The 18,826-nt window shown below is 35.2% G+C and overlaps 2 protein-coding genes across 5 annotated transcripts in view; one reads left to right on the top strand and one right to left on the bottom strand.

Moving 5' to 3' along the window:
* The window catches only part of VIRMA (vir like m6A methyltransferase associated), a 34,971-nt gene that overhangs the window by 14,202 nt on the left and 1,943 nt on the right, over window positions 1-18,826 (top strand). For 2 of the 4 annotated variants that reach the window (XM_007432804.3, XM_007432805.3), the window contains exons 10-23: window positions 515-669; window positions 2,801-2,883; window positions 3,721-3,814; window positions 4,078-4,622; window positions 5,607-5,842; window positions 6,524-6,776; window positions 7,992-8,078; window positions 8,749-8,966; window positions 11,151-11,283; window positions 12,266-12,418; window positions 14,329-14,489; window positions 15,445-15,541; window positions 16,482-16,648; window positions 18,161-18,492. In XM_007432804.3, coding sequence (XP_007432866.1) covers window positions 515-669; window positions 2,801-2,883; window positions 3,721-3,814; window positions 4,078-4,622; window positions 5,607-5,842; window positions 6,524-6,776; window positions 7,992-8,078; window positions 8,749-8,966; window positions 11,151-11,283; window positions 12,266-12,418; window positions 14,329-14,489; window positions 15,445-15,541; window positions 16,482-16,648; window positions 18,161-18,492 — 2,714 coding nt within the window. The remainder of the gene's footprint in view (window positions 1-514; window positions 670-2,800; window positions 2,884-3,720; window positions 3,815-4,077; window positions 4,623-5,606; window positions 5,843-6,523; window positions 6,777-7,991; window positions 8,079-8,748; window positions 8,967-11,150; window positions 11,284-12,265; window positions 12,419-14,328; window positions 14,490-15,444; window positions 15,542-16,481; window positions 16,649-18,160; window positions 18,493-18,826) is intronic. The other 2 variants (XM_007432806.3, XM_007432807.3) reach the window with 1 other exon arrangement.
* The window catches only part of LOC103055463 (E3 ubiquitin-protein ligase NRDP1-like), a 40,619-nt gene continuing 28,797 nt past the window's right edge, over window positions 7,005-18,826 (bottom strand). Inside the window, exon 5 of the mRNA XM_088149124.1 lies at window positions 7,005-7,134. Within this exon, the coding sequence (XP_088005250.1) occupies window positions 7,069-7,134 (66 nt within the window). The 3' untranslated portion in view covers window positions 7,005-7,068. The remainder of the gene's footprint in view (window positions 7,135-18,826) is intronic.

Raw genomic sequence — 18,826 nt, forward strand, 5'->3', positions numbered from 1 at the left:
GAGGGAGTGTGACTAGCATTATCATTAAGTTTTATACATTAAGAGAGATCTCTGTAGGCTGCCATAACAGGATTGATAGAAACTGTCAAATGAGTTTAGAACAGTGCTTTTCTTTATTAATTCTAAATATCATCACTTGCTTCTAACTACTTTTCTCTTTAAATTCCGAGGACTGTAGCACGCTTTAAAAGTGGAAGGGTTATGAAAGAATAGGATGGCTTGATAATATCTCTTTCAATTTTAATAATACTATTTTGCTCTCCTATGTTTAATAGAAGATGGAATCCAATGTTGGGCAGGTGGGAATCCTCTTGCACAGTTGGCTTTTCTTCTCCTGTAATTTCTATGTGTCCTCTAAATCTCTGGAGGGTGGGAAGCAACTGATGAAAACTTAATCTCTGGATTTTGTGCTTAGTATGAAAATTAAAATATGAAATGTTCCTAAAGTAGATTAGTAAGGATGGATGGATGGATGAAACTGCTTGCAGTTTTTTTTTTAAACTTAATGTTTCAGTGACTCCAAATCAAAGAAGTCAGTTGCCTACAATTATGCCTGCATCCTTGTTCTACTGGTGGTACAGTCTTCCAGTGATGTCCAGATGCTTGAGCTGTACTCAGCACCCCTCCTGAAGCTTTGCAAGGCTGATGAAAATAACACCAAATTGCAAGGTACGCTATTTGTTGTTATTGGAAAATATTTTAAATGATATAGGAGAAATATTACTGATATTCTGTTTCACTATTGCTACTGTATATATTAAAATTACTAGGTTGGATCATTGAAAGGTCTTTAGTTTTCTTTCAAAATTGGTTTTGAAACAGAAAAAAACCCTGGTTTATATAATATATTACTCATTGACAGAGATCATAAAATAATTGAAAGAAATAGACTCATATTCTATAATGGTGAACCATTTTGATATTTTAAATCAATTATTGTTTCCATTAATGCATCACTTACTCCTGTACAGCTTTAAAATGCAGTGGGCTGATCCTACATTCTACATTCCCAAACAGTGTTGGGATTTCTGTTCCTTGAATAGTATCACCTGCCACTTCCCAAGATTATAAATTGATTTTAATATCAAAGGGGGTATCAAAAGCAGTATGCAATATGGTTGGAGGTCTGCTGCTTAATGGAAACAACAATCCTGACAGATACATTTGATTTCTTTCATACATGAAGTATACTTCCAGGAATCTTGTCTCCTTTAAGAACATTATTTATTTAAAGTTTGTTCTTAATTTTATTTGTGTAAATGAGTTTTAGCTTGTTTTTCAGTGCTGCCCAATGTCCATTGTTGCTTAGGGCCTTTCATGAAACATCTAGGTTGGTGGTTGAAATGATTTGTGTGCGTTATACTTCTTCATTGATGGCAAGATGCACACTGTGAATAAGGCGGCTCAAACAGTTGTAAAGAATAGTTTTTCCTTCTGCTGTGAAGTCCAGCTAGATAGAAAAAACAATATTATTTCTGTTACATAAAGTTTTAGAGCAAAATAATGAATCAAGTTTTGTTTTTGTTTTTAAAAAACAGATATTGAATAAAACACTAGGGGAGACATCTGTTAGGAATAAACTGTGAGTGTCTGCCCACAATCCTGTCTGTCAGGGAACAGGTCCAATCTTTTGAACGTAAAGTGGCTGAGCTGGAGATGATTAGAGAACCATAGAAGTATACAGACGAGTTCTTCTGGGATGTGTACCCCAGAATGACAGCACCTTGTCGTCAGGGAGAATGAGAGTCTTGGGGAAGGAGGACATGATTTCAAAGATAAAGGAGGTATTCCCATATTTGGGACTCAGTCTTCAGGTGATGAACCCATATGCTCTAGTGCTGAAAATACTCCTCTAGGAAACAGAGGGCTTTTGTTGTGGGTCATTCAATTTTTAGGGTTTGTGATAAGAAAATAGATCTGCCTGGTGTGAAGGTGATGGGTGTTATTTGCAGTCTAGATAAGTTATAAATAATGCTCAGAAAGAAACAGTGCTTGTATTCCATGTTGGCATCTATGATATTGGGCAATATAGCCATCCAGCCTTGGAAGCCGAATTTGGGATGCAATGTAGCAGAGTGAAGTCCACAGCTTCCAAAGTAGTGTTCTCAGAAATGGTATCTGGTTCACATGCAAGCAGAGCTCAAGGGCTCAGTGCATGGATAAGAAGTTGGTCCTTGGGAGAAAGCGCAAAGGGTGTATGTTTGTCAGCCTTTTGATGTAGACAGATCAGGAACCAAACACCACAAGAAATTCTATTTCACCAATCTTGTAGTAACATGGCTTTCTCCTGACCAGCAGATTAACCAGTTTATCAGAGTCTTATCTTAGGATAAACATACCAAAATAGTTCTTTAATAGTGTACTTGATGCTTTACTTTGTTCCAATAGAAGAGAATATATGTAGCTCAGGGTTGAACTGTGGAATCCTTGGTGCTTGGTTGTTTCTTTATTATTATGATTGGTTGCAAAGTCAGCCAGATATTTAGACTGGGTTTGGCATCATCATCATCATCATCATCATCATCATCATCATCATCATCATCATCATCAATACAGAATTGTAAGAATGAATAGTGGGAAATATTCAAACTAAACTGAATTAGTAAAATTTTATAAAAATTTCTTAGACTTTTGTTTAAGAATGAGTACTGTGTTCTTAGCATGTGTGTGTGACACAGTGTGCCCCCATTATTAAGATTCAATCAGTTTTAGTACTGAAAGGCCTACTACTGTAATGCTTTTCACAATTTTTTGAATGTATCATATAACGTTCATCATATGATCTTGTTTGTTTTTTTAGAACTTGGCAAATGGCTGGAGCCATTGAAAACACTCCGTTTTGAAATTAATTGTATTCCAAATCTCATTGAATATATTAAACAGGTCAGTAAAATAAATAGGCAAACACTTGCATTTATATATATATGGGGGAGAGTGTTTTTTTCAGCCCTTGTTCCTTTTGCAGTACACATATATAGCGCTGTTCAATCAGGTTTAAATAATAAAGCACATATTTTGGAATGCTGTATTATAAACAAATGTTGTAGTTTTTAGATGATTTCCTTTACATATGACCTATTAGAATAGCAAAATACCCATCTTTTTGAACAAATGTGTTCTGAAGTTAATTTTATTTCAAATTATATTCCAAACAGACGTGCTGGTCAATTAAAATGTTTGGGGGAGGGAAAAAATTGGATTGGCAATCCTATGATTGCTGTTTACTTTGGGTTACTTAAATCTCTAGATTGGTCCTCATACCCTACCCCCTTTTCCTGTTTACTGTTTTACTTAAATATTCATGAAACAATCCATGCTAACATTTAGTTTGGTATCCAAATATTTAAAATATTTGAATAGCGACTTTACAGAGCACATACAAATTGTTCTCTTTTTAAAACAAACCTGGATATATTGCACAATAAGGAAGGACCAAATGTTGAACCAAATCCATTGCTAGACTGCTGAACAGTTGCTGGTGAATTACATAAGTCAGGCTTTCCTCATTCTAGCCTTTTATATATGTGAACTTCAAGTCCTAAAATCTACAGTACTAGTCAACATGGGGAATTGTGGCTTTTGTGCAACAGTCTTGGTTACATGCAAAACTTAAATTGATCTGTCCATTGTTTGCACACAAGCAGTGTTTGTCTATTAAATCAAGTATGTCCCTTTTGAATATTTATTTTTTAATCATTAGTCTATTTCTTTATTTTAAAGAACATTGATAGCTTGATGACTCAGGAAGGAGTTGGTCTTCCTACTGCACTTCGTGTCTTGTGTCATATTGCATGTCCTCCACCTCCTGTTGAAGGTACAATATTTAACTTCTTAGTTCTCATTCATTAGAATGTATTGTATTCAATTACACTGTCACAAAGATTTTAAAATACAATCTTGGATACCAATCATGTAAATCCTGGAGTAACTCTCAGTTCATTCTGCTGAGTGAAAAAAAAAAAGTAGGAATATTTATGTTTGGTACTAGCAGAAGTTATTGCATTCCAGTCTATATTACTTAATAATAAAGTAAAAAATAAAATATACTTCTTTTTATTTTTCCCATCATTCATAAAGGTCAGCAGAAGGACCTTAAATGGAACCTTGCAGTTATTCAGCTCTTCTCTTCTGAAGGAATGGACACTTTTATTCGAGTTCTGCAAAAACTAAACAGCATTCTTATTCAGCCCTGGAGGCTCCATGTCAACATGGGAACAACTCTTCATAGAGTCACTACAATCTCCATGGCCCGATGTACCCTCACACTTTTGAAGACCATGTTAACTGAATTGCTACGTGGAGGATCCTTTGAATTTAAAGATATGCGCGTACCTTCAGCACTTATTTCTTTACACATGCTTTTGTGTTCTATAACACTCTCTGGACGTTTAGACAGTGATGAACAGAAAATCCAGAATGATATTGTTGATATCTTGTTGACTTTCACCCAGGGTGTTAACGAGAAGTTAACTATCTCAGAAGAAACTCTAGCCAATAATACTTGGTCACTTATGCTAAAAGAGGTTCTTACTTCTGTTCTAAGAATCCCAGAAGGATTTTTCTCTGGCCTTATATTGCTTTCAGAATTACTGCCTCTTCCACTGCCTATGCAGACCACTCAGGTAACTAAAAACTATCAATTGATTTTAAAAATTAGCTGATCTGAAGGTTGAGGAGCTATGAAACATACTTGTGAGTTTGACACATTAATATACTGACATTTTATATACATGGAAATTCATTTTATTACTGGCTAGAATCACTAAATAAATTAGTCTGGAGAACCAAGAAGAATATAGGACCAAGTACCACAGGCATCAGTATGGAGTGCCTGGTTGTATAAACTTTTTGCCATTTATGTGTACCTACAGGGCTGTTTTGTAGGAAGAATTTTGAATATGAATTCAGCTGAATTGACATATTCTCCTTGGCAATTTTGCTGGGAGCTCCTTGTACATGGTTTTCAGTCAAAGATCATTGAAATGTAAAATAGAGGCTGAAGCTAGCTAATGGTAAAAGTAAATTGATTCAAATTCAGCTTAACTTCCTGCTTTTTATGTCCATAGAATTTAGGAATTCAGCTGGTTTAGGTTCTTCTGGTGACTCAGAAATGTACTTTTCTTGAACTGGAGATTCAAACCATTATTTACAAAGTGTTGGCTAAATCTAAAGCAGGCAAGCCAATTTTTCTAAACTTTCTTTTGGTCAGAATTTCAAATGATTTTTCCATTTTATTTAATTTTTTCCCCTTGATTTTATTTTTAAACAATACAGTTGTAAAAATGAGCAGAAGTTATTACAGGATGAGGATAAAAGGTAAAATATCCTTCAAGTCAAGCTCAGTACCTGATGACTGAGCTAGTTTGGTATTTATGTCAAAGTATTGGTCCTGGTGTCTAGGTACTGTTGCTAATAACAATCTGAGTGAACATCCTATTGAATGCTGCCTATTGAATGCTGGGTAACTTTCCTATCTTTTCTTTGCTGGGGAAAATAGACCGTCACTATGTGTACATTTTCTAGAAGATTCCGGAGTGGAGAGTGGCAGAGCATGCTGTAAATGTATGTTTATTGTGCATTTCAAAAGATTATTTTGTTTCCCATAGGTTATTGAACCACACGACATATCAGTAGCTCTCAATACTAGAAAACTTTGGAGCATGCATCTTCATGTCCAAGCAAAATTACTGCAAGAAATAGTACGATCCTTTTCTGGCTCCACTTGTCAGCCTATTCAGCATATGCTAAGACGCATTTGTGTACAGTTGTGTGACTTGGCCTCACCAACAGCTCTCCTTATTATGAGAACTGTCTTAGATCTACTTGTAGAAGATCTGCAAAGGTACATAGCAGTATTTTGTCTAAAGATTAAGAAGTAGAAGTAGATCTCATTGGTCACAATTTTGCCTGTACAGTTGAATGTAGACTTAAGAGGTCCTGTATTTTGGGAAATGGGCTATCTCCTCCTTTACTGTCTTATTCAACACTTAGTCAACTGCTTTGGACCTAGGCCTTCTGTTTCTTCAGATATGTGATCATCTATCCAGCTACTGAATGTGTCCTGTAGCAACAGTGTGTATTGCGGGGTGGGGGGCAAGGGTCAGGTTTGATCCTTGAATAGTGTACCGGGTGCTAGGGAACTACACACCAAAAAGTAAGCATTTCATTTCATTTCATTTCATTTCATTTCTTTATGGTCCCAGAACAATAACAAGTTAGTAAGATTAGGAAAAAGAAGTGGGGGAAACAGGAAAAAAAACTTTCAAAATTTGATCCAATTTCCGGAATTTTTTTTTTAGTTAAAGTCACTTAAATACTACTAATAGTATTATTCCCTTTGTAGCTAGTAATCCCTCATGCCTGTAACTTTTCAGCTAGGTGGCAGTTTGACAGTTGTGCAAGAATGAACATTGTTTATATACAGATGGGTAAATGAAAATTTTCAAACTCGCATGTTTGTTTTGATTTACATTTCTACTTAAGTGTGCTGTCATCCTAATAAAGAAATTTCTCATCATTTCAGCAACACAGAAGATAAAGAGAAGCAATACACTGGTCAGACCACCCGCTTACTTGCTTTATTTGATGCTCTGGCTTCTCACAAAGCTTGTAAATTGGCTATTTTGCACCTGATCAATGGAACTGCTAAAGGCGATGAAAAATATACTGAAGTTTTCCTAGAGCTTTTGTCTTTGATGCAAACTGCAGGGGAAAACATAATTCACCAGCAGTGTGCGGAATACTTAGCTTCTATTTTACAGTCCCTCTGTGACCAGGTATTTAAAATAGAAAATCTAAAGAAAACTTTAATTTTATTTTCTTTATTCTTTATATGTAGCCATAGTTACATTTACACACACTTAAATACATGAATGTACTGTTATGCATTGGTAGGTTGTGAGGGAATGGCATACAGGTAGTCCTTGCTTGACAACTGCCGTTTAGCGACTGTTCGAAATTACGACACTGCTGAAATAGTAATTTTATGACTGGTCCTCACATTATGACTGTCGCAGCATCCCCATGGTCATGTGATCGAGATTTGGGCACTTTACAACCACCGGGTGTTTACAACTGTTGCAGTATCCTTTGGTCAGGTGATTGCCATTTGTGCGCTTCACAGCTGGCTTCCAACTAGGAGAGTCAATGGAGAAGTTGGCAGTAAAATTGTAAGTGGCAGTCACGTGATGTCATGCTTAACGACTGAAGGTGATTCACTTAAAGACTGCAGTGGAAGTGAGGTTGTGAGCCTGTCACAGTTACATGATGTCTCGCTTAGTGTTGCAAAATGGAGTTGCCAGTCCCAATTGTGGTCATTAAGTGAAGACTACCTGTAAAGACATTCTTTTTCTTGGGAATAGTTGTGCCATTTATTGGAACAGATTCAGGATCTTGTCTGTGGCAGTGCAACTAACCCATGCGTGTTTACATTATGGGGTTGTGTGTTTGTGATTTTTTTCCCCTCTTGGAAACCTCCCAAAATCTAAATGCTGACATTTATCAATATTATTTTCTTCCAAGTAAGTTAGCATGTGGACAGATTAGTAGAGTGAATTATAAGGATTTGCAATTTCCTGCTGGCCCTTGTAATAATTGGGTTAATTTTGTTATGTGTCTAAGATTTCCTCATTCTTAATATGCTACATTCATGGATATTAATAATTGTGTTTTAATTTTTCTCTGTTTGAAGTTTTTCAGCAATTAGAATTTTGAATTTTCTTGTCCTTTATTATTTTGTACATTCTAGTGATGAAATGGCTTAGTTGTTGCTGGGCTTACTGAATTAAATTTCAGTTGAGTGGATTTTGCTTCTGTGCAAAAAACAATCATTCTAAATGTGCATTCCCTTAGAAAAAGCCCCTAATATTGAACAGTATAGTAATTCTTAAGTTCACTGGTCAAGATTCAAAAGACCTTCCTGTTTAGAACGCTTTGCATTTGAAATAATGCAGCAATAAGCAACTGATTCCTAGGGGTTATTGTGCTTACAGATACTTCTGTTGATGCGTACTGGACTTCCAGATGTTTCAAGTCCCAAATACTGTAGATTCCATAGGGATTCTTTGAAAATAAAAATGGTGGGTAGTTGAATCCAGTGCTTTATTTGAAAGTATGTTCATATTTTTTTCTGCTGAGAAAAGCAAACTATTTATGATCAAACACAAATTTTACAAATTTATAAAAAGCTAATAATCTCTAACAGGAGCCTATCCCATCCAAGGCATTATGTTGAATAATCTGTTGTCATGTTTTTAAAGCAATGACACAAAAGTTGGCTACTCTAAGATTTCTGTAATAATTCACATCCTAAATGAACGCAATGATATTACCTGCCCAGAAAATAAGCAATAGAGTAGACGTAAAAGAGGAATCTTTGTTATATGCCATCTTTTAAATTGGCTTTTTGGGACTGGCACCTTCCACTGTGTTAGCATTTTGTAAGAGTATATACAACATGCTTTCAAAATCCCCAGTGTGCCCACCAACCTAAAAGAGTTACCTATTAGTGAATTAATTATTGTGAGTTGTAAATCTGCTTTCTATGGCAACAACCTTACCACTGTGGGCAGTCTCAGAAATCTTTTGTAATATGTCATGTTGGTCTGTTGTTCAAAGAAGAGAAGGTCCTTTGGGCATTCCCCCTGGACCAAGGCATACTTTAAAATAGCTCTTTGAGTCTCAGCTATTGCTCTCATTGCCATGGCTATAAAATATGCCCCTACCTTTCAGTAATGCTTCTTTTTACAGGACATTGCACTGATCTTGCCCAGTTCCTCAGAAGGCACTCTTTCTGAGTTGGAGCAGCTTTCCAATTCATTACCAGGCAAGGAACTCATGGCTCCCATCTGTGACTGCCTGATAGAAACAGGTACTAATGCTGAAAGCAGCTATACTTGCTTGCTGACTTGTATCAGGACAATGATGTTCCTTACAGAGCATGATTATGGATTCTATCATCTGAAAAGGTATGATTTCTCCCTTCCAAATCTTTCTAAAAGTACATGTATGTTTTGTGTAATTCCCATTGATTTTCGGTGGAGATTACAAAATAGACAGTCATACCAGTCCAGCACCAAAGGAAAAGTTACAGTGAGAATCAGTAGTTGGAAAATCAGCTTCCGAAAGCAAGCTTCATACCTTTCAGTGCTGTTCATGTTCTGTTTCTTGCAAGAAATATTTAGAACTAATATTCCAATAAAACTCTTCACTTTTAAATTCTAAAAATTGATCTTGGAAGAGTATGGTATATAAATTTTGTCCCAGAGGTATAATTAGGACTACAAATCTTAGTTGATTGCACATGCTTTGTTCAATGATGTCATCACATCTGCGCCAATTTGCAGATTTATGAAGAGAATCAAGTACTCATTCCACATCCTGGTGTCTTCTCCCAGGCATTGGGCCATGATGGTGGATGAGCCCATTTGTATTGGTTGATGTGGAAAGATTGTAGGCTGGCCCCAATGATATCATGCTTCTTTGTTTTTATTTTTGTTGGTGTTTATATTTGGTTTCAGTGTTATGTTAACCACCTAGAGTTGCCTTTGCTGAGTTGGACAGCCATATAAATGATTATATAAATACATAAACAATTAAAAAAATAAAATTAAAGAATGAGAAAAAGAAAAAAAATAGAAATACTTTTAAGAATTTACAAAAATATTAAACATACACGAATTTACAAAAAGTTAAAAGAAAAAAATTGTTCCACCATTATTCTTACATTTAACTGGAATAGAAATATATGTTTGGCACTGTAAGAACTAGTTTTAGAGTCAAATGAAAGATTGACAAAAACAACCAAAACAATAAGATGTATCAGTTGAGATGAGAAGAATTATAAAAATCTAACTAATCTGAAGCAGTCCATCCTTAACTTTATGACCAATTAGAATCTAATGTTTTAGAAACCTGAACTTTGGATCTGTTAGAAGTTATGTGTAGAATTATAGCTCATAAATGGTTTCCAGGTTAAATTAAAGTTAATATCAGCCTTATATTTTTAGATATGAATTTAATTTTAACATCGATGTAAGCTCCTAAATCTTAATCTGCCACTCCTCTGATGAAAAAATTGAATGTAATTTGCAGTGTGAGATACAGAATATCCTAGCAGCTGTTATAATGTATAAAGCCAACTTGTTATATTTTGTAGGAATATAAGGCTTCATGATACTTAACTGAAAAACAAGAAAAGCAAAATTAGTATTTAAAATTAATTTCATCTTATGATCAATCATCTTCCAGAGTTGCTGAGTTTTGTGACATTGCCACCAGATATGTTCAATCCTGATTATTACATTTCCAGCAATTTTTTGAATATGTAGTATCCATGTCGGCAATCAACACTGGAGTAATATGCCAACAAAAGAACATCTTATAGTTTTCTCTGAATGTAGTATTCATCACAATAAATTTAATATATATTTCCCATTGTTGCTTATCAATTGTCCTGTTTAAATTCTGCATCAATTTATCATGTGGTCTTTGTTCAGTTTCTGCATCTCAGTTCCTAGCATAACATTTTAATTATTACAGTGATTATATCTATCTACCATACCTTTCTATAACTATCATACAATTCCGGACTGCTTATAGAAGCAGAAATAATAAATAAAAATACAGTGTTTTCAAAAGCAAAACAAATTTTAGGGATCTTTCCCATAGAATAGTTGGTGGGGATGGCCCTGTGCTGGTGGTGTGCAGTTAGGAGAAAGGAGATAGGGATATTCCTCAATAATAAAAATTGCTATCAGGCATTTAGAGAGTATTGATAGATGCTGTTTTGGCTAACAGTTGCTATGGTAATTATTTTAGAAGAGATCTTCTCTTGTGCATATGAAGGTATAAGAATTGCCTCATAGGTGACAGCTTATGTTTATCGGTTCTGCAAGCATTTCAGTTAAAAGTATTTTTTCTTTTTCTTGTTAGTTTAGGCATTTTAGTTGGCTGACTAATCGAAAAATATTGTAGCAATCTATGAGAGTTTGCTACACCTAAGAATACTAAGTATAATTAAATTATTTCACATTTAGCGATATTTAGCAATAATTTATGAAGACATGAACTAGCTGCTTTTTAGTCTCTTGATCACTTATGTGCTACGTTAAATAGAGTAGCTAAAATATTTCTTTTTGAAACAAACCTAGTTCTCTGGGAAAACACTGTGGTGCTTTGCAAAGTGTGCTGAAGAGAATAGTGAGCAGCTTCAGTAAGGACACAGGAGAACTTGCCTCTTCCTTTCTGGATTTCATGAGACAGATACTAAATTCTGATACACTGGTAAGTAAATGCAGGCTGACATTTTTCAGCAATGTTGCCTTGTTGCTGCTGCCTTGGCCTGCAATTTAGCAAAATGCCTCTGGAGTAGACTACTGTGCTATCTAAATAGCTAAGATGCTTTCTAATCACAGTGTCAATTTAGTTTGTTAGGATTGATTTTAAGGCTATTTATTTGATTGAAGAGGTTTTACACCTTCCTTTCTGTTGCTATGGCATATCTCCTCAGTTTTAAAAAAACTCAAGGTCCATCAAAGCAACAAATAATAAAACATGTGAAACAATAGGAATAGCAGGTGGTTTTCAGTAGGGGAAAACATCCAGGCTTTTGGATAGGGTGGTTGAAGCCCCTTCTGAGTAGTGTGCGTATGTTTTGTTGTCGCCTGGTTTTGCCATCTTTTTGCTCCTTTGTCTTTATTATATAGTTTGATTGTTATTTTTTCTTACTTTATGAACTGCCCAGAGTTGCTGGGATGTATCCATCAAGTAATTCAAACCACTATTCCCAGCATGTTGAAAATGCTACCTGGAATTATAATGAATGTAGAGAGGTGAAAAGCTCTAGAAACAATTACTTTATGATTTCAGAGTCAACAATTAATATGGCTTTATGGAAGGACTTCATATGATAGATCTACAAGTTGCAATGTATTGAAAATGATTTTATAATGTATATTCTATAAACTTATTTTCATGTGGATATTGAAAGGGAAGGACATCTCATATTGGCCCATTTAGCATCCAAAGGGGGATTTCTCTTAAAGAACAGAACAAGTGCATACTTCTTGATAAAAAGCAAGTGTACACAAAGCTATGTTTTTACAGAGTTGTAGAGATTCTTATGTAGCCTTTGTTTACCTTGGAAATTATGTTGAATGCTGTTTACTTTATGTATCCTCTATTGGCAATGTTATATTGCATATAACATGGCTTTTTATACATTTTGCAGTACTTTTTCACCTAGCTTCTTCTTCATGTTCTTCAGGGATGTTGTGGGGATGATGGAAGTCTTGTGGAAGTAGATGGAAGTCATCCCACTAGAACACTGGGTCTTAGTACTGCAGAATTAAAATATCAGCTGCAGACCAAAGAAGAGACTCCTGAAAATCTGCTCCTTGAACTGGAGAAACTGGTTTTGGTAATGTAACTTTCAGTAGTTAAAACCTATACAGTAGTAATATTGGATATTGTATGTAGATTATTTGGACTGAATAGCTACTGTAGCTAGTGAGAGAAATATAAGATTAATTTTATCACATTTTTTGGAGAGCATGCAAATATTTATATGACCAAAAACATCCTTCGACACACAAGCTTTAGATTTTAATCAAATCTGCTAATGTCTGCTCAAGTCTAATGAAGTCATACATAATCCTAGTGATTAAAACATAATGTGCTTTTGCTTAAATTGGTGCTGCTATATCTATTCTTGTCTCACATTTTAGAGTATTTTCAGTTTTCAAGAGTTTATACATTTGTAGTTCTGAATTAATATTTTATAATTAGGTGTTTTAAATGAAAGTTTAATTTTATCCTCCTTTGGGATTATTTTTAATTATGAAAAAACAGATAGCTATCATGAATTAATCTAATGCTTGCTATTTACCTGTTAAAAAAGGAGCTGGATCATATGGCAAGATAAATACATCTAAGTATGTATGTATATGTCCTCTAAAATCCTTGCAGTAAACCTGCAGAGGCTGTTTTAGACATGTTGGTGATGTGCTTCTGCATCATATTTCACCTCATGAAGGAGGCTATAAATGTACTTGATCATTTTGGAACATCTAATGTTATTTCATTTAGAGCTACACGTTACAAAAATCCTTGGTGTTTCCACCAAGATGAATAGTCTACTGCTGAGCATAATTATTTTGACATTGAGAACAAACAATTTAAACTTTCAGTGTTCTAAGAAACACAGCCAACATTTTATTTGTGCTATACCAATAAAGATGACAATGGTGGCAAATCAGAAAGTATCAATATGATATTCCAAAACTTTTACTCTAGATTTTGTGATTCTACTAAACCAATCAATTTCTAAAAGTAATCTGGGTTTAGTTAGAAAGTTCGTAACTGGAGAATCAGTTACAAATGATATAACTGGACAAAATTTCAAATGCAACTTTTAAAAATTGACCATCAGTCTCCTATACAAAGAACTGATTATTGTTTTCCTGGTAGTTCCAAGCATGGAAATTGCTGCTAATTGGAAAAACTGTATTTTAATTTACATGGTCCAAATGGTTAGCAACAATTTGGAGAATTGTACTTGAAAAAAGGACAGACTTAGAACAATTCACAATATGGCAGGGGACATATTTACTGATGTTTCATATCCATTTATTGAATGTTCAGATTGTCTCCAATTCTTGGCCTTCCTCTTAATCAGCTGACATTTTGCCAAGATGCACTTTAGTTGATGTAACTGTCTAGGACACATATAGGCTCTCTTTGAAATTTATGTGTAACCTTTTGTGGACTAGAGTTTATTGTGCCAAATGCCTGAAGTGCTATCCTTGGGTAACAAGAAGGGTGCGTGTATATGTTTGTGTAAACTCTGTGTGTGTCTGTGTGTGTGTGTTTAGAATAAAAAAGGCAAACACTGGGATCAAAAAGCAGATTTACACAATTGTTAATGGATAACACAGTTATCCTGATTTTCTTGATGATGGTTGCCATCCTGTATTCATTTAGCTTTTCACAGAATTGTCTGCCTACATCTCTCAGATTTCATGGTTATTTGGCCCTATTGTCTACACAACCTCTTGATCTTACATAACTTGCCGACAGCATTTTGTACAGTATATCAGATGAAATGGCTCCTAGTCTACATAAATCAATTGTTAAAGCTGTTAGCCACTTTTTGCTGCAGTATGTTAACACAACTGCTCCTTACATTGTGCTGTTAATAGATAATCTCTAATGGGAATCTGAAATAAATATAGAGATAATTTCTGGTGAAATGGTCTCTCTGTATATCGTGTTAGCTGCCCAGAATGCTAGATTTTCTATGATTGACTGATTGTAGAATTTTTTACCCAGGAGTGTTCTAAGGAAGATGATAGCCTCGAATCGTTATTAGATAATGTTGCTGGACTTAGGCAGATGCTGGAATCTGCTGGAGATGCTTGTCCTCTAAGTGATCAAGACGTGGAACCAATTTTGCCTGCTCCAGAATCTCTCCAGCATCTTTTTAATAATAGGTAAAATAACAAAAAGACATTTGTGTGGACAAGAGAACTATAATATATGAAATTGGTATATTTGGATCACATTTAAATGAATGAGTTTATTTTCAAAGGCACTGCGGAGTACAGTAGAAATTCCCCGGTACTATTGTATAATTCTTAATACTATTTCCAATTTTCCCAGAGATTTTTATGGTTTTGATAAAGTCTAATGAAGTCTTTTATAATCATTTGGTTTTAAAACCCATGAAGCCCTGATGATTTGAATTTAGTTCAGATTCTTCAAATATTACCAGTGAGATTCCTTGTTAATCTTACACATTTATTTGTTGTTAAATGGTTTATCAAATTAATTTCCTATCTCTGTAAAATATGGAGCCCACCCTTTTCTTTTATCTGTTAATGTTTTGTTCCATAATTACATATCAACCCAGTGTATTTTTGCTTCTAGCATTCTATTTAATCTGTTTGCTTTTTATTTACAATTTTTGTGACTATTATACCATGTATTGTGGACATAATTCTTGGCAAGTAAAATGGTGTGGTATATTTTTAAAATAATAAAATAGCTAATAGTTGCTGCTGAATGAGAAAATGGCAACAATTTGTGTTCCTAATGGGCTGTCATTTTGTTTTTAGTTAAGAACAGAACTTCATAAAGATGTAACAATGTGGGCTACAAGAAGATTTTGGGCATTTTTTCTCTTTTTATTCATTCTTCTATTTTTTTCTTGATTCTTCTTGTTAGTTTTTATCTTTCTGTTTTTAAAATTTAATAAAATTATTTAAAAAAAGATGATTTTGGGCAGAATAGGTAGAAATTTGGTGAAACTATGGTCTTAGGAAAAGTTTTAGTAAATATGTGGTTTGAGGGAAGAGATGAAAAGGTGTTGATGAATTTTAGTATAGTCAACTTATTCCAAAGATCAAAAAATATTGACCAATAATAAAAGCTATGTTTACCTTACAGGACTATGTACATCTTGGCAGATGTCATGGATGACCAGCTGAAGTCTATGTGGTTTTCACCATTCCAGGCTGAAGAAATTGAAACTGACCTTGACATGGTAAATGATTAATAAATAATTCTTGGAGTTGATATCTCTGGGTAATATTTCTCAATAGTATTTTTTGAACTCTGTGAGTAACACAATATTGAATTCAAACTCCTATTTTAGGGTCTCTAGCATTTGGGCTTATCCAATATAATTTTATTTTCAATTTCTATTTTTAAAATCTTGAATTATATATTTCAGCATCTTTTTGGAAATTCTTTTTGGTTTGAAAAATAATTTACTGGATACCATAGAAAGCTTCTTTGAGTAGTGTACATGTAACGAGTTGACTTTTCCTTTTGACCCTAGCCTTAATATTTTACATTTTTTGTCAGCTTGGGGACAGAGCTGATAGTAATAGCTGATCCCAGTTTTATTTTACAAAAATCCCTTTGATTAGATAAAGCTGACAAAGAGGGATTTATCTATAGAGATTTGGTATTATTCACGACTCAATTAGGTTTGAACTTCTATGTCTCTCAGTTGATAACTGTTCTTTCTACATGGTTGTCATTCTTGTGGTCATTGATCAGCACTGGAAATCTGTCCATTCAGTGTCAGGTCTGAATAGTACATTCTACAAAGTATTTTGAATTTGAAATGCTTTGAGTTTGAAATGCTTTTATTTTAAAAAATGCCTCTAGTACAAATTCCGCAAACTGTCAACTAATAATTCTGGAGAGCTTGTTATCTGAAGATAATTTTCATCTGATCTGCATGTTACTATAGTCTGGTTTGTAAAGGAGTAGACTGTGACCAGGAGATTTGGATTCAGATTGCCACTCTACTATGAAGTTTGCTGAGTAACTATGTTATATCAAGCAAATGCTTCAATTAGTTTACTTCTTCCTCTTCTATTTTGTGGTATAGAATATTTTCCATTCTAATAATACTGAGTATTAGCATATTACTTGTGAAGTTACTAAAATGGAATATTTTCTCATTCTTGCAGGTAAAAGTTGACTTAATTGAACTGTCAGAAAAAGGATGTAGTGACTTTGATCTGCAAGCAGAGCTGGAGAGGTCATTTGTCACAGAGCCTTCTTCTCCTGGTCGGACCAAAACCACAAAAGGCTTTAAACTTGGCAAACACAAGCATGAGACATTTATAACTTCCAGGTAACCAGTGGCCTTGATTGTGCACATTTTTTTGTGTGCCTTTGAGTTATTGTTATATAAAACTCCTGGTGACTGCAGTTTTCTTGGCAAGATTTCACAAGTGGTTTGCCATTGCCTAGTTCCTAGGGCTAAGAGAGAATGACTAGTCCAAGATCACCCAGGTGGCTTCATGCCTAAGGCGGGACTAGAACTCATGATCTCCTGGTTTCTAGCTTGATGCCTTTAATCACTACACCAAACTGGCTCTGCACATATACAGGTAGACCTTGCTTAAAGGCTGCCCTGTTTAGTGACTGTTCAAAGTTACGATGGTGCTGAAAAAGTAACTTTACAACCGGTCCTTGCATTTACAACTGTCATAGCATCCTGGCAGTCATGTGATCAACATTTGGGTGCTTCACAACCAGTGGGTATTTATGACTGTTTCAGTGTCCTGTGGTCACCTGATTGCCATTTGTGCACTTCATAGCCAGTTTCCAACAATAGAGAAGCCAGTAATAAAATTGCAAGTCACGGTCAGTTGATGTCTTGCTTAATGACCGCGGGTGATTCACTTAATCACTCAGCAGAAGTGAAGTCATAAGTCCTTCATGATCATATGATATTTCACTTAGTGATGGAGTTGCCAGTCTCAACTGTGGTCATTAATCAAGGACTACCTGTATATCCAATTATATATGTGCATTATGTATACCTAAAGATGGAATGCATGGAAAGCATGAAACTGAGCAAACTCAGGAGGCAGTGAAGGACAGGAAGGCCTGGCGCGATATGGTTCATGGGGTCACGAAGAGTCGGACACGACTTAATGACTGAACAGCAACAAAAGATGGAATAAAATCACTTCACTGCACAAATTGTAATTTTGTGAGCATGGTGTGGTGAGATTAACTGAACTGTGGTCACTTGAAAGTATCCACTACATTGTTTGCATTGCTGCAGCACACTTCTCACAAGCCTGAAAGTTTATGTGAACTATATTAAAACATTCAAATTCTGTGTGGATTATATCACATGATTTAGAAAAATGGACCCTGAAATTTCCAGCTTCTTAGTTTGAGAAACAAAACAAAGAAGCAGAAAAGTAAGAGTTCCTGAAAATGATGCAGCTAACCAGTGTGGGTGAGCTTCAGCCTGAGGATGATTTGGTCATGAAGAACATACAGTGGGCTGCAATGGAAAAAGCATCTCCCTTTCTAAGATGTTGCAAATATACGTGCTAGAATGAAATAAGGATTTTAACTATAACAGATTCCCTTTAGGCTTAGCTCTGAGATTTGACAAATTATATAGAATACACCAATATGTTATAATAATACTGTTTGTACTTAACTGGTATGAAAATGTTTGCTTGAACTAGCAATGTCAACATAGTTCAATACTGAGAACTATTCAGAAAAGTGACTACAAAATAACAAGAAGAAGAGTATTTGGAAAGCTGTATACTTGATGTTATTTTAGCTGGTTTGTGAAGAATTTGTAAAATTCTCATTCTCTTTTGGGTCTCCATAGTGGAAAGTCGGAATACATTGAACCTGCCAAGAGGGCTCATATTGTACCCCCACCTAGAGGAAGGGGCAGAGGAGCATTTGGCCAAGGCATCCGCCCGCATGATATCTTTCGTCAGAGGAAGCAGAATACTAGCAGGCCGCCTTCCATGCACGTTGATGACTTTGTAGCTGCAGAGAGCAAAGAGGTAGTTCCACCAGATGGGATCCCGCCTCCCAAGAGGCCACCTAAAGTGTCACAGAAAATTTCTTCCCGTGGTGGCTTCTCAGGGAACCGTGGAGGGAGGGGAGCCTTTCACAGCCAAAACAGATTCTTCACACCACCTGCTTCAAAAGGTAAGTTCTGTGATTCATTTGCAACATGAGAACTTTGTGCTCTTAGGAAAGCAGCTTGAGATTCAGTTATCTCATGTCTTTCTTAAAGTGATGTTCATTGTCATGCTACTATATTATTTACAAGTGAAAAAAAGCAGAATCTACAGCAGTTTCACATTCTTCCTCCTGCCCTCCCTGTTCCTATGCCTGTTTTATAAATGAATTATTTAATATTTAATTACTCATTTATAAAATAATAATAGATGTTGCTTCAGGCTGTTCAGGGAGTTTGTGGTAAATGCAGATCTTGCATCATAAATCAGAATTTAGCACTGCTCACTTCCCACGCTATTGT

Source organism: Python bivittatus, unplaced genomic scaffold (assembly GCF_059951505.1).
Source record: "Python bivittatus isolate LINGU-HERP-01145 unplaced genomic scaffold, Pbiv_v1 ctg000590_np1212, whole genome shotgun sequence".
Classification (NCBI taxonomy): Eukaryota; Metazoa; Chordata; class Lepidosauria; order Squamata; family Pythonidae; genus Python; species Python bivittatus.